Here is a 17294-nt window from a genome sequence, read left to right on the forward strand (position 1 = left end):
ACAGGCTGCAGCTGGTCCCAAAAACAACATTATACACAGGTACAGCAAAATATTTGCCCCTATATACTCCAGCAACAAATTGAAAATGAAAACAAAACAATACATATAGAGGCCAGAAACTCCTGACATAAAATGTGGCTGGGTTAAGGTACTTTGCCATAATTACAACCCTCCCTCTTTAAAATCAGGCCACTGTGGAAACTAGACATTGCCCATTATAGGACTAATACCCCCTAAAGTTTGTTGAACCCTGTACATTTGGGGACCACTTTGGCCATATAATTTTCACAATTTTACAATTTTTATGGTTGAAAGATTAAGCACTTTTGACACACAAATTTGCTGCTATTTCTGAAACCAACTCCATAGAGCAATCAGACAGTACTATTTTTTTTTTGTTTTGAAGAACACATGAAACCAAGTTTTACTGAAAAAAAAATACATTAGTCCAATGGTCATCATTTCTACATTTTTTGTTCAAACATAAATTTCTGAAAGTATGCACATCTCCATATTTATATATTATTACATTCCACAGTGTCATAACAATCCTGCAAGTTGTGAAAGAGTAATCAAGGGAACCAAAGTTATAGCAGTAATCAAAGAGTAATCAAGGGAACCAAGGTTATAGCAGTAATCAAAAGAATGTAATTGATGCAGGTGAAGTAGGAGTTGCGGTCAACGAATAAGATCAAGTTTTGTTGAAAAATGTCTACGTTCCAATGGTCATCATTTCTACAATTTTTATCCAAAAATAAATTCTTCACAATATGCATATCTCAATATGGTAATTCAACAACCCATTTAAAGTTTCTTAACAACCCTGCAAGTTGAGAAGTAGGAGTTGCGGTCAACGAATTAGGTCAAGTTTTGCTGGAAAACGCCTAAAGTAAACAGCCATTATTTCTACAATTTTTGCCCAAACATAAATTCCTGACAGCATGCACATCTCCATATGTATATATTAAATCCCACAAAATTTCATATCAATGCTGCAAGCTGCTTAGAAAATAGTTTGGACAGATGGACAGACAGACAAACAGACAGGGCGGACCTATTTATACCCACAACGAACTTCATTTGCAGAGGTGTAAAAATATGACTCCATTTTACACACCTAAAAATCAGCTCAAAAAGGTCTGAGTGCTTTGTTAAAACAGAAATAAAGAAACTGATTATGCATTACACAAATGAACAAAGGACTACTAGCAATTAACTGACATATCAGATCCAGACTAATTTTAACCTACAAAAAGTAATGTCCTCATCGTATATGTAATACCAATCCCAATTCTTCCCATGCAGGATTGAGAACAATGGCACATCATAAGTTAACAACCCATGTCATGCAGAAAACTTCTTTTAAATATAGCATGTTATTTTCTATGTAAAGACCCCATGAGGGAGTCAATGTTTACACCAAAAACTGCTATCTTTACTGACTCGGCAACAATACCATAACTACATCACTTACTAATTAGCCTGTTCTACAATTAAGTCAACTTATCGGGTGAGTACTGAGCTTTCCATGCTTTGTGAATAATATTAAGATAACATATAATAGGTAAGATACCCGCACTAACTAATCATCTACAAGTACATCAGTATTTGAGAATGAGTTCTTAATGGGATTAATATTTCTTAAGGAATCCATCAAAAAAAAAAAAAAAAAATCAAATTGGAAAAAAAATTAAAAAGTCAATTTTTTGGAGTATGGCCCAATTTTATTCCCCTATAACTCCAATACAGTTTAAAAATGTACCTACCTCATAAAAAAAATTCAGAACAGAATTCTAAATAGAACAGATTGACACCAGCATCATAAACACAGAATAAACAATAAGCTTTTTCCTATTAATTCTACTGATAACACCAATTTTTTCCCCCTTTTAGTCCTTTATTTCCAAAAGGGGTTAGGTGAAAAGTTTTTCAGAAAACGTCCAAAAATCATACGGCCTTCTGTCCTGTTCCTAGGATTAAAGTGTTAAAATTAAAAAAAAAATTGAAAGTATTATGAAAGTTTTCATAAATAAACGTTTAAGTTAATGGACACCAACAATGACGATGACAACAGGGTGACATCACTATACAACCAAAAGTTTTTTTTCATATACAAATTCAAAACTCACCTTTTCCATTGCATCAGTTATCTCTCCCACAGTACACCTTGCCCGAGCAGCTTCTATACTGAGTGCAAGTAAGTTGCCATCACCTGACTCACAGCATTTGGTAATAGCAGCTAATGTTTCTTCAGCCTATAAGCAAATATAAAGGGTAATATTGCCAATCAAATAGAAAGGCATATTTCATCCAATACATATTTGGACTGGTAAGTATTGTCAAATATAAGAATTACTGAAAAACAAAGATCTAGGATAGATCAGTTAAGTTGGAACAAAAAGATTCTGTATGGAAACAAGAAGCTCCCTAAGGCCTGAATTTACCACCTGGTTCAATTTTTGCCTTTCAAGGACAATAACTCCAACAAGGCACTGTCTGACAATTTTGACTCAAAAGTTTGATTGATTGATTGATTGTTAGGGTTTAACGCCCGAGCAGCAATATTTCAGCTATATCCAGGTGATGAACATGAAATGGATGATAAAATAAACATGAAATGATGATGAAATGAAAATGGGATGGGACACATGGATAATGGGGTTGACAAATTTTTATTGCCACTGGATATTGGGAGGGGTGGGAAGGGTCAGGCAATTTAGCCTCCTGTGGCAGAGCCCTATGGTTCCTACTATGGTTCTTTAACGTGCAAGGAACTTGGCATCTTTCCCAACACGTTGTACCACTATGGTTTGTGGTCAGGTTTTCCGTATTATGGCCTGACAACCCCAGCATGAAACATGCCAGGGTTACCCCATTCCATCACCTGGGGCACACAACCCAGTTGCTCTGTGGGCAGAGCACCCTATCCCCCGGCTAGGGTACTGAGCACTATTTAGTCGCCTTTTATGACAACCTTAACGCTGCTGCAGGCCTATTCTTTTGACACCCGGTCCTGCACGGGGCAAGACTCAAAAGAAGAATTAGGTAGGACAAAACATAAGGATTATTTAATCAATTGAAAATTTTTTGGCTGAAAACTGCCAAAACATCATTTTTCACCTTTCAAGAGCAATAACTCTAACAAGGAGCTGTCCGACAGCTCTGATTCAATGCAGAATTTTGCAGAGCTTATCAAAAAGATCATTGCAGCATTTGCAAGTTTCTATCTATCTATCATAGTTATCCAGATATTGGCTAAATACTGTAAAAAAAAAAGATTTTTGAAAGAAATAACATCTAAAATCGCGAAAAAATGTTGAAAAGGCAATAACTCCAACATGGCTTAACAGATTTTCATGAAAATTTAACCATTGATAGATCTCACTATGCTTATACCCATGTCAGAATTTACCTAAACCTAATGATTATGGTGATATATCAGAAAAACGTCTGTCTGACCATTATGTTCTACTTTTAGACACAGAGGCCATGTTTTTCGATAGATAAAAAATCCCCACATCAATTCTATGCAGAATAACCTAAGAAATGATCATACTAAGTTTGGGTCTAGTAGTGAATAAGGACAGATGCAAAGTGATAGTAATAGCTCACATGGCCTAATAAAAACAGGTCCTTCTACATTATTGTTGGCTCTATAGAAACTAACTTGTATTTAACATTCCACATCAGCGTGTTAAAGTTTAAACACTTTGATTGAGGGGATCCATAATTATCATCTGGACCAACAAATGACCATATAGGCAACTGAAACCCTGACACCAAACAAAGCAACAGTCATATTTCTACTTACAGTATTTCAAACATTTCATGCAAAGGGAAATAACTCACACATTTTTTTATATTCAGGTTGGAATTTTTTCTGAAAACTTCTAAAACAATGACTGTCCTTCTTAGGTAGCCTACTAGTCTGCATGTTTATACCATCTGTACAGCTTTATCCTTTGCATGATATGTTTAAAAATTCAAGTACAGGTAAGAACTAAAACAAAGTCTCAAATTGAAGAACATTTTTGTTTCACTTACCTTTCCATTCCTCTGTCTCCCATATCCCCGAGTAGTGATTCTCTCCAGGAATTTACCTTTATTATAATCTTGATGACTATTATGATTCGCTCCTTGATTTACCATTCCTTTGTCTCATGACTTCTTGGCTCTTGTGATACCCTTCTAGACCGTTTCTTGTCTATTTACTCCCACAACCCAGTGAATCTCTAATGGACCTACATGTACCTTTTCTTTGTTTCTTGACTCCCTAATGCTAGCAATTTCTCTCAAATAAGGGTACCAACAAAATTACCCAATACTAATCTGATCCATAATCAAGGCAAGTCCATTTACAAATGATTTATCTGACAAAATAGATATTACATCACTGCAGTAAATTGATACTGCAACGGTCCTGATTCTCTGCTGGACCAACCTTTGTCTTTAAACTCAATGAGTGAAGAGGTTCTCTGCTTGACCATCCTCTGTCACTTAACTCACTGAGTGAAGTGATTCCCTGCTGGACCTACTTTTGTATCAACACTCACGAGTGAAGTGATTCTCTGCTGGACCAACCATTGTCTTTTGACTCACTGAGTGAAGTGATTCTCTGCTGGACCAACCATTGTCTCTTGACTCACTGAGTGAAGTGATTCTCTGCTGGACCAACCTTTGTCTCTTGACTCACTGAGTGAAGTGATTCTCTGCTGGACCAACCTTTGTCTCTTGACTCACTGAGTGTAGTGATTCTCTGCTGGCCTAACCTTGTCTCTTGACTCACTTAGTGAAGTGATTCTCTGCTAGACCAACTTTTGTCTCTTGATTCACTGACTCTTGTGGTTCTTGATTCTCTGCTGGACCAACTTTTGTCTCTTGACTCACCGAGTGAAGTGAGTCTCTGCTGGATCAAACATTGTCTCTTGATTCCCTGCTGGAATACCTTTTCTTGTCTCTTGATTCTTGGAATCATGAATATAATTCTCTGCCACACCACTGGACATACCTTTTTTTATCAGACTCAGATGACTGGACTTACCTTTTATGTCTCTTGACTTTCTGACTATAGTGATTCCCTCGTTGACCTACATTTTTTTTTTGTTTCTATACTACCAGACTCACCTGGCTCCCTCCTGGACTTACCTTTCTTTTGTCTCTGGACTCCCTGACTTTTGTGATTCTTTCAATCTGTTTGTGTTTGACAATAGAATTATCAATACACAGTACATCCACTTGGCCTTCCTCCTTTAATTTGTATTTATTTACACCAACAATCACTTCTGTGAAACATAATTTTAATAATATCTTATCACAAAGGCCACTTTGAATAAACAAATTTATTGTTCCTGAAGCTTTGCCATAAGAATAGTATATATCATTCCAAGTAGGAATTTATTGTACAGTTCTTGAATTTCTTACACCAATGGAATGTGCCAGTATAAAGTTGATGAAATGGATATTTTATAGGGACATGACTAAGTGATCATTACCATTTTCAACCAAATTTCTCCATATGCAGTGTATATTTAGTTAGAGAAAAAAACAACACCATGTAATACAGAATTAATTGCAACTAAATGTTCATCATTTGTGATATTGTACGATATAAGATCTGGTTCCCCGCCCCCCCCCCCCCAAAAAAAAAAAAAAAAACTTATCCCTCCATAATTTTGACCATAAATTCAAAATTATTCACACAAAAAAATCTTGTTTCAGTAAGTTACCTTTCTAATTTGTTTATTTTTTTCAAAAACACAGCTACATGCAGATTAGATTGAACTTGGTACATTAATATGCTTAATGTGCCATTAAAATTGCCTAAATGTGCCATTCTTAACAGAATTACCCTGCCCTTTTCAAAAACCACAGAAAATACTAAGTTTACTTTCTATACAGTAATGAAAAATCAGACTAGAGGCTCGAGAGAGCCTTAATCACTCACTTGGTCAAAAATTGTCTCTACAGCTTTCTAAAGCTGGACTCTTGACCTTACTGTACTATTGTGACTAGAATCATTTAATCAATGCAGAGCATTTAGTTATCCACCTGGTTTTCATGTTATAAAATAAATCCCTGTCATTTTTTCTCTTCAAGGACAATAACTCCAATATTGAGCAATAAATCTTTATGAAAATTTTGGCATATGTCTCACCATGCTGATCAATTCCCCCCCTAGAAAATTACGCTAAACCCTTTGATTTTCAAGTAATTTCAACAAGCTGTAAATTCTTTGTAGTGGCGGCCATGTTTTAGACAAAAAAAAATTGTTAAGGATATCCTAACAAACAGTCATGCAATGTTTAGTTACAATCTTTGTGTGTTGGGGTTTAACGTCCAAGCAGCAATATTTCGGCTATATTCAGACGAGAGGTGGTTACAATCCATCCTACAAGTTGTCTAAGAGGAGAAATCCATTTCAGGACCCATAACTCATTCATTGGTCAACAGATCTTTCTGAAATATTCGACATATATATAGGTAATCCCATCATGCTGAAAAATTTCAATTTCTGCCAGATTTTAGCTAAACCCAACAGATTTTGAGTTACTTGCATTATTCTGCAATTTGACCCCTACGGTCTATTTTCAGAAATGGTGGCCATGTTTTTTGCAAAATCAAAAATCCACATGCATAGAATGTTCAACATATTCTACATAACATTCATGCAAAGTTTTGTTTTAATCCATTGGGTAGTTTCAGAGGAAAAGATTTTCAAAGTTGGAACTGTAAAATTCAGGAAAAAAATCTATTTCAGGACCAATAACTCATTCATTCATCAACAGATCTTTCTGAAAATTTTGGCATAGGTCCATGCCATCATGCAGAACCATTTTACCCACTACCAGATTTTAGCTAAACATAACTGTTTTTGAGTTACAATCAAACCTGTATTAAGCAGTCACCTCTTGGGAATACTCAAAGTGACCTTTATAAAGAGGTGACCTTTGAAATGAGGTTACAAACTGTGATGTAGAAAGACTTTGATATCAGCTTATAATCCCACATTCATTTATATTGTACTATCTGTGATTGTCATAATAGTACATGTAATTACCTTTCATTTTCAGATACAGATTCATGTATACCAGGAATAAAAATATTTTTTATTCAAAATATCATTCAGATAAAAATATATTACAATAAATAAGAAATCGTAAATTTCCTCATTTCCCGTTTTATGTTGTTTCCTTTTTCATTCCCCGTATACATTGTTTTCAATGTTTTCTATAATTTCTGCTTTTCTTTTGGCAATTAACCTGTGTTTTTCCGACACCCGTTTCCTTTGCAATGACAGACACTTTTTCCACTATTTGATCTTTTAGTTTCCCCCCTTTTTTTTTGATCATTTTCAAAATTTTCCATTTCTGAGACATATTGTCGAAACTCAAACTTTCATAATTAAACTGAAGACTGAAGTTTTCAGGACTTAATCACTGACCAGTTAATTAATTTCACACCTTTACTATTGTATCTTTAATTTTGTTTTCATTGCAATATTGATTTAATCTCTTCGTTAACCTAATTAACTATATTTACATGTACTAGATAAAATTAAATAATGTGACACGATACTGTTATTGGGTCATGTGATAAACCGAATGTTTACAAAATGACAGATGGTGGCATTAGGAAGGTGACTGCTAATTTGAGTAAAAATATATAAAAAAAACAGTTGGGCCAGTTTTAAAATGATGGTTAAGTGAGGGTGACCAGTAATTTGAGGTGACCGGCAGAGCAGGTTTGACTGTATTTGCATAATTCTGCAATATGACCCCTATGGTTAATTTTTAGTAATGGTGGCCATGTTTTTTTTCGCAACACCAAAAATCCCCACAAGGATAGTTAAAAATTCATGATAAGTTTGGTTACAATCTATGAGTAGTTTCAGAGGAGAAGATGTTTGAAAAAGTTTATGGATGATGACGACAGATGACGACACAGTGATGGCAATAGCTCACATGGCCTTTCAACCAGGTGAGCCAATAAAAATGTACACACATTATACAATAACATCTTTTGTTCTTACCAGAACCACTATCAATTCTGGCCTGTCTTTTAGCAGCACATTCTTCAATCCTTAATTTAGGCATACCAGCAGCCACTGCTTTAGCCATACCTCCCATCTCTTCTACCTAGAAATAAATTGCTTTATCAGGTTTGTAAATAATATTAAAAAAAGATGTGAAATCAATGAATGACAAACAACAACCCTTTCAATTTTGTCTTTATGCCTTTAAAATGAAAATTTATAATCAGCTGAACTCATCTAGAAGCACTCCTCAATTGAAGTTACCTCCTACAGTAAACAAGCTTCATCAATATGTATGATCCTTATGCATCAAATGGGAAGCATGGATTAGACAAAATAGACCAGTGCAGACCCATTTCATTTTTATGAATATTAAGTCTCACAAATCAAGAACATATAATTGGAAATTCATAGGAAGATTGATAGAAAGATCCTAAAACCAATATATACATACACACATACATTCATACATACATACATACATACATACATTCATACATACATACATACATACATACATGCATACATACATACATCAGGACTGCATGTGGCCCCTTGTCACATAACACAACAGTAACATAATGAATATTACATCAAGATAAACTTAATTTAAGCTCATTTGCTTTTGTTACTTTGTATGTATGATTTTAGTTACTTTATGTTATTTGTTGTGTATGTCTGTTTTCCATGTCTGGTCTTTGCCCCTGGATTGCGTTCCTTTGATTACCGCTATAACCTTGGTTCGCTTATTTACTCTTAAAATAAAATTAATTGTGGATTTACAACAAATCAAGATAAAAAAATCATCAAGGATTTATGGATAATGCTAGAGGCATTCATAAGTAAATGTGCAAAGAGTGAACCACAAATCAACTATGCTAAACCATAATAAAAATGTCTCCTCTGTAAAGACAGGACCTTTAAAGCAATTAATGCTTACTCTATCAGACCCCCGAATACCTAAAATCATTTGAATTCTTACTATGCTTGATGTCTGTATGAGTCTATCTCTAATCAGAGTTATCTTTCTTGTCATTTGTTTTGAAATCTCAGACACCTAAGGTTATTATTTCAAGTACCTCATGTTCTTTAAAGAGGCTCCACTGAGTCAAAGACCACTGATATCTTACTCAAAGGTGTCTTGAGCTTTCCTAGTCTTGAACTTTGTTTAAAAAAACAATAATGTGACACCTATCTGATCTTAAGATTACCCTGCTTAAGACTTTTCCATTGATATTTCAGGACATAAAAATTTATAACTGTGGTATGACAATCTCCTTGGTTTTTTGTTTATTTCGTCTGTAGGTGAAACAAGGATACCTCACACAAGAACATCCTCTTTCAAAAGAGTAAAATTTATCTTTTTGCATCACAGAAGATTTACAACATGGTCATAATCAGTATTCAAATAGAGATAAAAGGCATTTAGAGAAGACTGCTTTCAGTGAACTTACCTCATTGATGACCTTGAGAGCAGCCTCATATATCTCCTCTGTCAGATTTTCCATCATGTAAGATCCTCCCCATGGGTCTGCTACCTGTAAAATGACAATGACATTTTGATGAAATTTCTACAAATTATACATTAGTTTAAAAACTGTAACAGTCTTTGCCAAGTTTTTACATTGAAAAATTATACTTTAGTTATGTAAATAAAAGTGATAAAGTTTAGTTATGATAATGGTCATATTTTGGTTTTGTATGTTCAATGGATGCAGTTTAGTTCATATATCAACATAGTAATTAACGGCTACAGTATAGCATTGAATTTCTATTGATAGTGTTAAAGTTCAGGCGTCCATTTCACAAAAATAGTTGTGTAAAATTGATTGTAAATTATGATGTCACAATGCTACTGTAGGTTGAGGCGTCATTACTATCAACTTTACACTTATGACTTTTTTGTAAAAATTGACGCAGTTCTTTCTTTAAAACATTTGAAGTTAAGTTTTATGTAAGTCTTGAGCTGGTACTGTGTAACAATACATCATTAAAAATAAAAACTGTTGCTGCCATAAAAGGTTTTTTTTCAACTGTATTGTTCCTTAACACATGATATCATGTGGGGGGGGGGGGGCGAGTGGATGGGGGGAGGCTGTTAAATTGCACATTTTATGTGTATTATCTTATTTCTTATTTTGTGAATTCTTCTATATATAATTTACCTTTGTAATACCAGATTCTTCTTGTAAAATTATTTGAGTATTTCTTGCAATTCTCGCACTGAATGGTGTGGGTAAGCCTAAAGCCTCATCAAACGAATTTGTATGTAAAGACTGGGTTCCACCAAACACTGCTGCCATCCCCTCAACACATGTTCTAATAATGTTATTGTAAGGATCCTGTAACATTATAGATCAATATTTCAATGATGTACATTTACGATGTTTGAAATATGACTACTAAAAGGAATATAGTGACTTGCATATTAACATATTTAAAATGTTTTGTAATCCTCTACTTTCTTAGGCTTTCGTGTGTAATCTTAGTACATTTGTACTATAATCCTATTGTAATCACTGTATATTTGTACTATAATCCTGTAGTAATCATGGTACATTTGTACTATAATTCTGTTGTTATCATGGTACAATTGTACCATAGTCCTGTTGTGATCATTGTATATTTGTACTATAATCCTGTTGTAGCCATGGTACATTTGTACTATAATTCTGTTGTTATCATGGTACAATTGTACCATAGTCCTGTTGTGATCATTGTACATTTGTACTATAATCCTGTTGTAGCCATGGTACATTTGTACTATAATCCTGTTGTGATCATGGTACATTTGTACTATAATCCTGTTGTGATCATGGTACATTTGTACTGTAATCCTGTTGTAGCCATGGTACATTTGTACTGTAATCCTGTTGTAGCCATGGTACATTTGTACTATAATCCTGTTGTGATCATGGTACATTTGTACTGTAATCCTGTTGTAGCCATGGTACATTTGTACTGTAATCCTGTTGTAGCCATGGTACATTTGTACTGTAATCCTGTTGAAGCCATGGTACATTTGTACTATAATCCTGTAGTAATCATGGTACATTTGTACTATAATCCTGTTGTAGCCATGGTACATTTGTACTGTAATCCTGTTGTAATCATGGTACATTTGTACTGTAATCCTGTTGTAGCCATGGTACATTTGTACTGTAATCCTGTTGTAGCCATGGTACATTTGTACTATAATCCTGTTGTAGCCATGGTACATTTGTACTGTAATCCTGTTGTAATCATTGTACAATTGTACCATAACCCTGTTTGCATGTTAATGACAGAGTAAGAAAACAAAGACAAACTATCATCTAATCTTTTAATAGATATTGGCAAAGACCATCACTATAGATGCTCCTTCATAGATGACCTCAAAATCAGCATAAAAATGTAAGACTTGTGGAATGTTTTGGGTTTAAATTAGTATATAATCTGTGAAAAACACTAAACAATTGATCTTTCACATTAAAAATTTGGTTTTACGTAAAATGTCCCACATGAGACACTGCAAATAATGGAGAATCTCCCACATGAACTATTCCAAAGGTTAACAGGTATGGAGACTGTGTTAGTGGGGGAGAATCTCCCACATGAACTATTCCAAAGGTTAACAGGTATGGAGACTGTGTTAGTGGGGGAGAATCTCCCACATGAACTATTCCAAAGGTTAACAGGTATGGAGACTGTGTTAGTGGAGGAGAATCTCTCACATGAACTATTCCAAAGGTTAACAGGTATGGAGACTGTGTTAGTGGAGGAGAATCTCCCACATGAACTATTCCAAAGGTTAACAGGTATGAGACTGTATTATTGGGGAAGAGTCTCCTACATGAACTATTCCAATGGTAAACAGGTATCAAAGATTGTATAAGCGGTCATCATTCTACTTTGCCATTTCATAAAATGTGTAGCATGCTTTCCTTTCCAGTGACAATTGGTTCTCTCCTTCCAAAGTTATGCTCACACATAATTTTGGCATCCAAAAGTCAAAGTTAAGAAAAGAATTTCACCTTTATCAAGCCTTCTGTAACTGTATTCAAAAGCTCTGTACTTTGTTATTTCATAGTATTTTAAGCCTGTCATTCATATTGACAGTAAGTTTGTGGGTAGTTTGAATGTCATATGACTACTGATAATTATTACTTATCACATCACAGTACAAAGGATTAGTACACTAGACTTAATCTATATAACACAAATGTATATACCTGTTCTGTCAATGACCAGCCCGATGTCTGGGAATGTGTACGTAACAATAGTGATTTGGGGTTTTTAGGTGAAAATTTTTCCTTCAGAAGATTTGCCCATAATCTTCTTGCAGCCCTCATCTTAGCAATTTCCTATAAATAGATGTAGGTTAAATACAATGTACACGCATATCTTAATAGTTATAATATACATATGTCAATGTTTAATACAGCCAATAGTTCATTCCATACATTTTAACCCATAACTGAAAAATATTTTACATACACATGCACTAAGTGAGAGGATGTTCTAATTTTCCACAGATTGGTTGATTGTGACTGCAGATAACATGGTAAAATATGAAATTTGCAAGTGTAATTTATGTTCTGACATTTCTGCTCGATTACTACAAAGAACATCTACCAATCTATTGGTATAGAAAATAAACATTGTAATTGGCAAGAAATTCACTAGTAGCTGTTTTTCATAGATCTTTAAATAACACACACTAAGACCTTATAAAAGAAGGGTTGTCATGGGTATAGAAATATTGTTTCTACATTGTGGTAGAGACAAACCACTAACATATATTCTTATATATTTGTCTAAAGACAGGCATATGTAAATTGGTACCTTACTAAAAACACTATTAGGCAAAAGTATGAATGTCTTAAATGTCTCATAATACCATATAAAAATTCATTCCGACTCCCCAGAAGAAAGACAGGCGTGGAGCAAATCTATCAACGTCAAGCCCTCTACTCAATCCTGAAATAATACATGTAACATAAATGGTTATAAAATAATTAAAACATGATTAGTGAATTAATTGAAGATCTAAGCCTTCCTTAAGTGTTAATACATGTCTGAGGATTTCTGTGAAATTAACTTGGTATAAGGTAATTGGTAAAATTATCATTTCGAGTCTTTGAAAAATATCTTTGAAATAAATCATCAAATTCTTAATGTGTTAATTTGAAAGCAACAATACATATTCTCCAGGATGAGCCTTGATACAAAATAGATCACAGTGCAAAAAAAATAAAAAAAATAACACCCTGTATATGGGACCACAAAGAAACATTTCCTTGATACAAGACAGGTGAAATCTAAAAGGCTCCCAAACAAACAAAAATTCCATACCCTCAATATTAATTCAGTCTCAAAGCTGCTTGGGCTGACTTTTCAAATGTTCTACTATGACGTCATAACATTAGGGGAGTTGGAGAAAAGTCAATGTGAAACCCATTTTCCAACATCTTGAAAAAACTTGTTTAGCATCTATAGTTAAATAAACCACTTTTATTTTCCATTAACCATTTTTTTAAATTTTCTACCATTTGCTGCACATATTGTGAGTATACCAATACAGTATCTACATAAGTGTCTGTAAGAGGCTGCTTTTACATTCTGAAATTTACTCCATTCAATGACTTTAGCATAGGCCAGGAATACATGTACCTACCAGCTGCTTCCATGAAATAAGAAATTTTAAATTGATGAGGAGGTTGTGCAAACAGTAACAACCATATCTATAAACAGCAAAGAAGAAAAAAGGACTGTCACCTGTATTTATGTATTGAAGTCCATCAGCCACAGTAAATGCCAGTTCTAGAACAGCATCCGCTCCAGCCTCTTGCATGTGGTATCCCGAGATTGAGATTGAGTTAAACTTTGGCATGTTCTGAAATTATACAGAGTTCTAAGTATAACTCACATGTACCAGTAAGTACAATTTAAATAAATTCCAAATACACACTACAGTAGTCTCCCTTAGAACATGAATAAACTACTCACAGATACATTCTAAGTCTTACATCACTATACTTAAAAAAAATGGTCTAACTGATTGACACATTAATAATAAACTCAGTTCTAAAAACATTATTATTTGTACTTTTTTGTATCTATAGACAGGACAATTTGACTTTAGTCACTTCTATTTTCAGACATAAGTCAGTTGAAGGATAGAAAACATATACAGGTATCAGCTCATCATTTTAAATAACAGTATCTACCTGTGATGTGTATTCAAATATATCACCAATTATTTTCATAGAAGGTTCTGGAGGGAAGATGTAAGTGTTTCTGACCATGAACTCCTTTAGGATATCATTCTGGATGGTACCAGCTAGCTCTGTCTGCTTGGCACCCTGAAATTAAAAGAACAAGAAAAAAAATCATTTAAAGTCATCTTTTGGTTATTAAAGAATAATCAGCTACACTTAAGCACTTGATAAGTCAGTTTGTTTGTTTGTTTGTTGGGGTTTAACGTCCGAGCAGCAATATTTCAGCTATATTCAGACGATGAACATGAAATGGACGATAAAATGAACATGAAATGAAAAAAAAGGATGGGACACAAGGACAATAGCGTCGACAAATTTTGATTGCCACTGGAAAAAGGGGGGGGATGGGTAAGGTCGGGCAATTTAGCCTCCTGTGGCGGAGCGCAAAGGTTCCTACTCCTATCGAATACCACAGCAGGGTTCTTCAACGTGCGAGGAACGTGGCATCAACAAGGTGCACCACTATGGTTTGCGGTCAGGTTTTCCGTATTATAGCCTGACAACCCCAGCATGTAACACGCCAGGGGTACCCCATTCCACCACCTGGGGCACACATCCCAGTTGCTCTGTGGGCAGAGTGCCTAGCCCCCGGCTAGGTTTCTGAGCACTATTTAGTCGCCTTATATGACAAGCTTAGCGCTGCTGCAAGCCTATTCTTTTAACACCCGGACCTGCACGGGGCCTTGATAAGTCAGAAATATCTGTGATACAAACTGATTCTGGTAAAAATGGCATATTTTGAGAAATCTACATTTCAGTCTTAAGAAATTGTCCATATATATATAAGAACCAGTGCAGTTACAGCTCATGAAAAAGTGAAATATTCCCATAATAGTGTTAATAACAGACCTGATTTTACGACGTCAACAAACAAAGTGGAAATTGACAAAATCGGAAGTAAATATACATTTACAAAAAGAGTCATAACAGTAAAATCAGATTTGAAAAAGCAAAAAATCAGGTTTGCTAAATCAGATGTATGTATTGCATCAACTCATGAGGCAATTTACAGCCATAAAAATGTTGCTGTCAAGAATATTTCATTTGTTTTATCCATCTTAATTGGTTAGTAGAAATTTCACTTTTATGTGGTGCTTTGAATTTGTTGATTTTTTCTCACAACCAGTGTGAGCAAATAAGGTGTAGGGGGTTCTTAGGGGTAACGAACAAATGTTTTCAGACCAGTAAGTACAGATTAGTAGGATAATTAATTGGAAAGAGTGAATAACCAAAATATTATCACAAGTGCTGAAGAATGGCTAGATTTGACGAGTGCGTGAAACTTGTTCTGTGCACAAGTAAAATCCTTAAGCATTCTTGATCATATTTTGGTTATTCACAATAACAAATTGATTATCATATTTATTCAACAGATTTTCTTCATAGTTTATCAATTTTTTAAACATGAATTTAAACTTCTGTGATTGGCGGGAGAAAGTCCGAGAGTGAAATTACAATTCTTATTTCAGTGTGAATTATTGAAATTTATTACAATGGGACCATTTGATAAAACACTGCTATCTATATAATAATTTGAAATAAACAGCTTACATACTCTGTGTTGTAAATAATATTTGAAGTCAAACTAGGTACTAACAAAATTACATAAAAATCAGAAACCTTAGAAATAATATTCATGAACTACCATCTAGTTTTCTACCCACCTGTTCCTCAGCAGCAACAATGTACATGGCCATTACAGGAAGTACTGCTCCATTCATAGTCATAGATGTGGAGATTTTATTGAGGGGTATTCCATCGAATAAAAGCTTGGTATCTTCTACAGAATCAATGGCTACTCCTGCCATTCCAACATCTCCTACCACACGAGGGTTGTCAGAATCATATCTAAAATTAAAACAAAAAATATTTGTTTTTAGGCTTTTTCCTACATGTAGCTTATATTGTCCAATGCAGACCCATATTGGATTGAAACCCCACACCTTTTTACGAAAATTTTGTCAATTTGTGCAAATTTATGACAAAATGTGAAAAAGGAACCCTATTCATAAATTTCTTCATCAACAACCCCCTCCTTAATAATTTTCTCAATCAGCCCCTGCTGTCTCTGTTCTGATTCAGGTACATGTACATGTAGTTGGTAACTTTCTATTTTCATTCTTTCCCTTGTTTAATGGGGGAAACCAAAAACACAATCATACCATCAATTTGACAAATTCACAGATGATTCTATACTTATAATTACATTACATACTTATATTATGTATTTTATCTAATCGAAGACATCAAAAGTCATGAAGAAAAGATCATTTACCTATGAATACTTTCACTAAAGTACATAAAAAACAAACATACCCTCTGTGTGTAGGCAGATCAAATGCAACACTGAGACCTTGCTGACCTGCGGCAATGTTATCTCTGTAAAACTTATTGCTCTCTTCAACAGTACTGAAGCCTGCATACTGAAAAAAGAGAAATAATGCACGATTATTAATGAGTATACAACCATTTAATCATGAATTTACAAATTAAGCCTTCAAGTTCATATCGGAATTTAAAAAGCAATCTTCAAGATAATAATGTTATTGTGAGGCAAAATATCTTTCACTCCTGGCAATATTGACTTCAGCTTTTGTATAATTTAAAGTCCTTCCTAGTCTATACAAACCTGTCTGATAGTCCATGGTCTGTACGTATACATTGTACTGTATGGACCTCTAGTGTATGGGTACTGTCCAGGAAGTTCATTCTCTACGTGCTCAGTATCTTTCTTTGTGTATATAGGTTTTACATTGATTCCCTGACAGAAAAAATAATTTCACATTAATATTAACACTAAGTTACATCGTGTGTTTTATTATATGTTCTGTCAAGATGTAGTTTCAAGTAATATGAATTTAGGGTTTGAGAGAGGGAGCTATCTATGTATTCTCAAATAATATTTCACTTTTTTGACAAATCACTGCTGTAACTGATGTGTCGACCTACTGGAATATGTGGGACTTCTTTTCACACAAGCTGTGAATCTGATTTAAAGTTCA

At 34.4% G+C, this 17294-nt stretch overlaps 1 protein-coding gene across 1 annotated transcript in view; it reads right to left on the reverse strand.

Moving 5' to 3' along the window:
* LOC148603621 (methylmalonyl-CoA mutase, mitochondrial-like) overlaps positions 1 to 17294 on the reverse strand; it is a 65537-nt gene that overhangs the window by 40119 nt on the left and 8124 nt on the right. Inside the window, exons 3-14 of the mRNA XM_088553978.1 lie at positions 16922 to 17053; positions 16609 to 16715; positions 15957 to 16140; positions 14242 to 14376; positions 13790 to 13907; positions 12912 to 12991; positions 12244 to 12375; positions 10198 to 10374; positions 9487 to 9570; positions 8030 to 8135; positions 5146 to 5282; positions 2130 to 2255 (exon numbers count right to left, since the gene is read on the reverse strand). Coding sequence (XP_088410104.1) covers positions 2130 to 2255; positions 5146 to 5282; positions 8030 to 8135; positions 9487 to 9570; positions 10198 to 10374; positions 12244 to 12375; positions 12912 to 12991; positions 13790 to 13907; positions 14242 to 14376; positions 15957 to 16140; positions 16609 to 16715; positions 16922 to 17053 — 1518 coding nt within the window. The remainder of the gene's footprint in view (positions 1 to 2129; positions 2256 to 5145; positions 5283 to 8029; positions 8136 to 9486; positions 9571 to 10197; positions 10375 to 12243; positions 12376 to 12911; positions 12992 to 13789; positions 13908 to 14241; positions 14377 to 15956; positions 16141 to 16608; positions 16716 to 16921; positions 17054 to 17294) is intronic.

This window comes from Perna viridis, chromosome 11 (genome assembly GCF_037379345.1).
Source record: "Perna viridis isolate PV_CMFRI_1.1 ecotype Kerala chromosome 11, ASM3737934v1, whole genome shotgun sequence".
Taxonomy (NCBI): domain Eukaryota; kingdom Metazoa; phylum Mollusca; class Bivalvia; order Mytilida; family Mytilidae; genus Perna; species Perna viridis.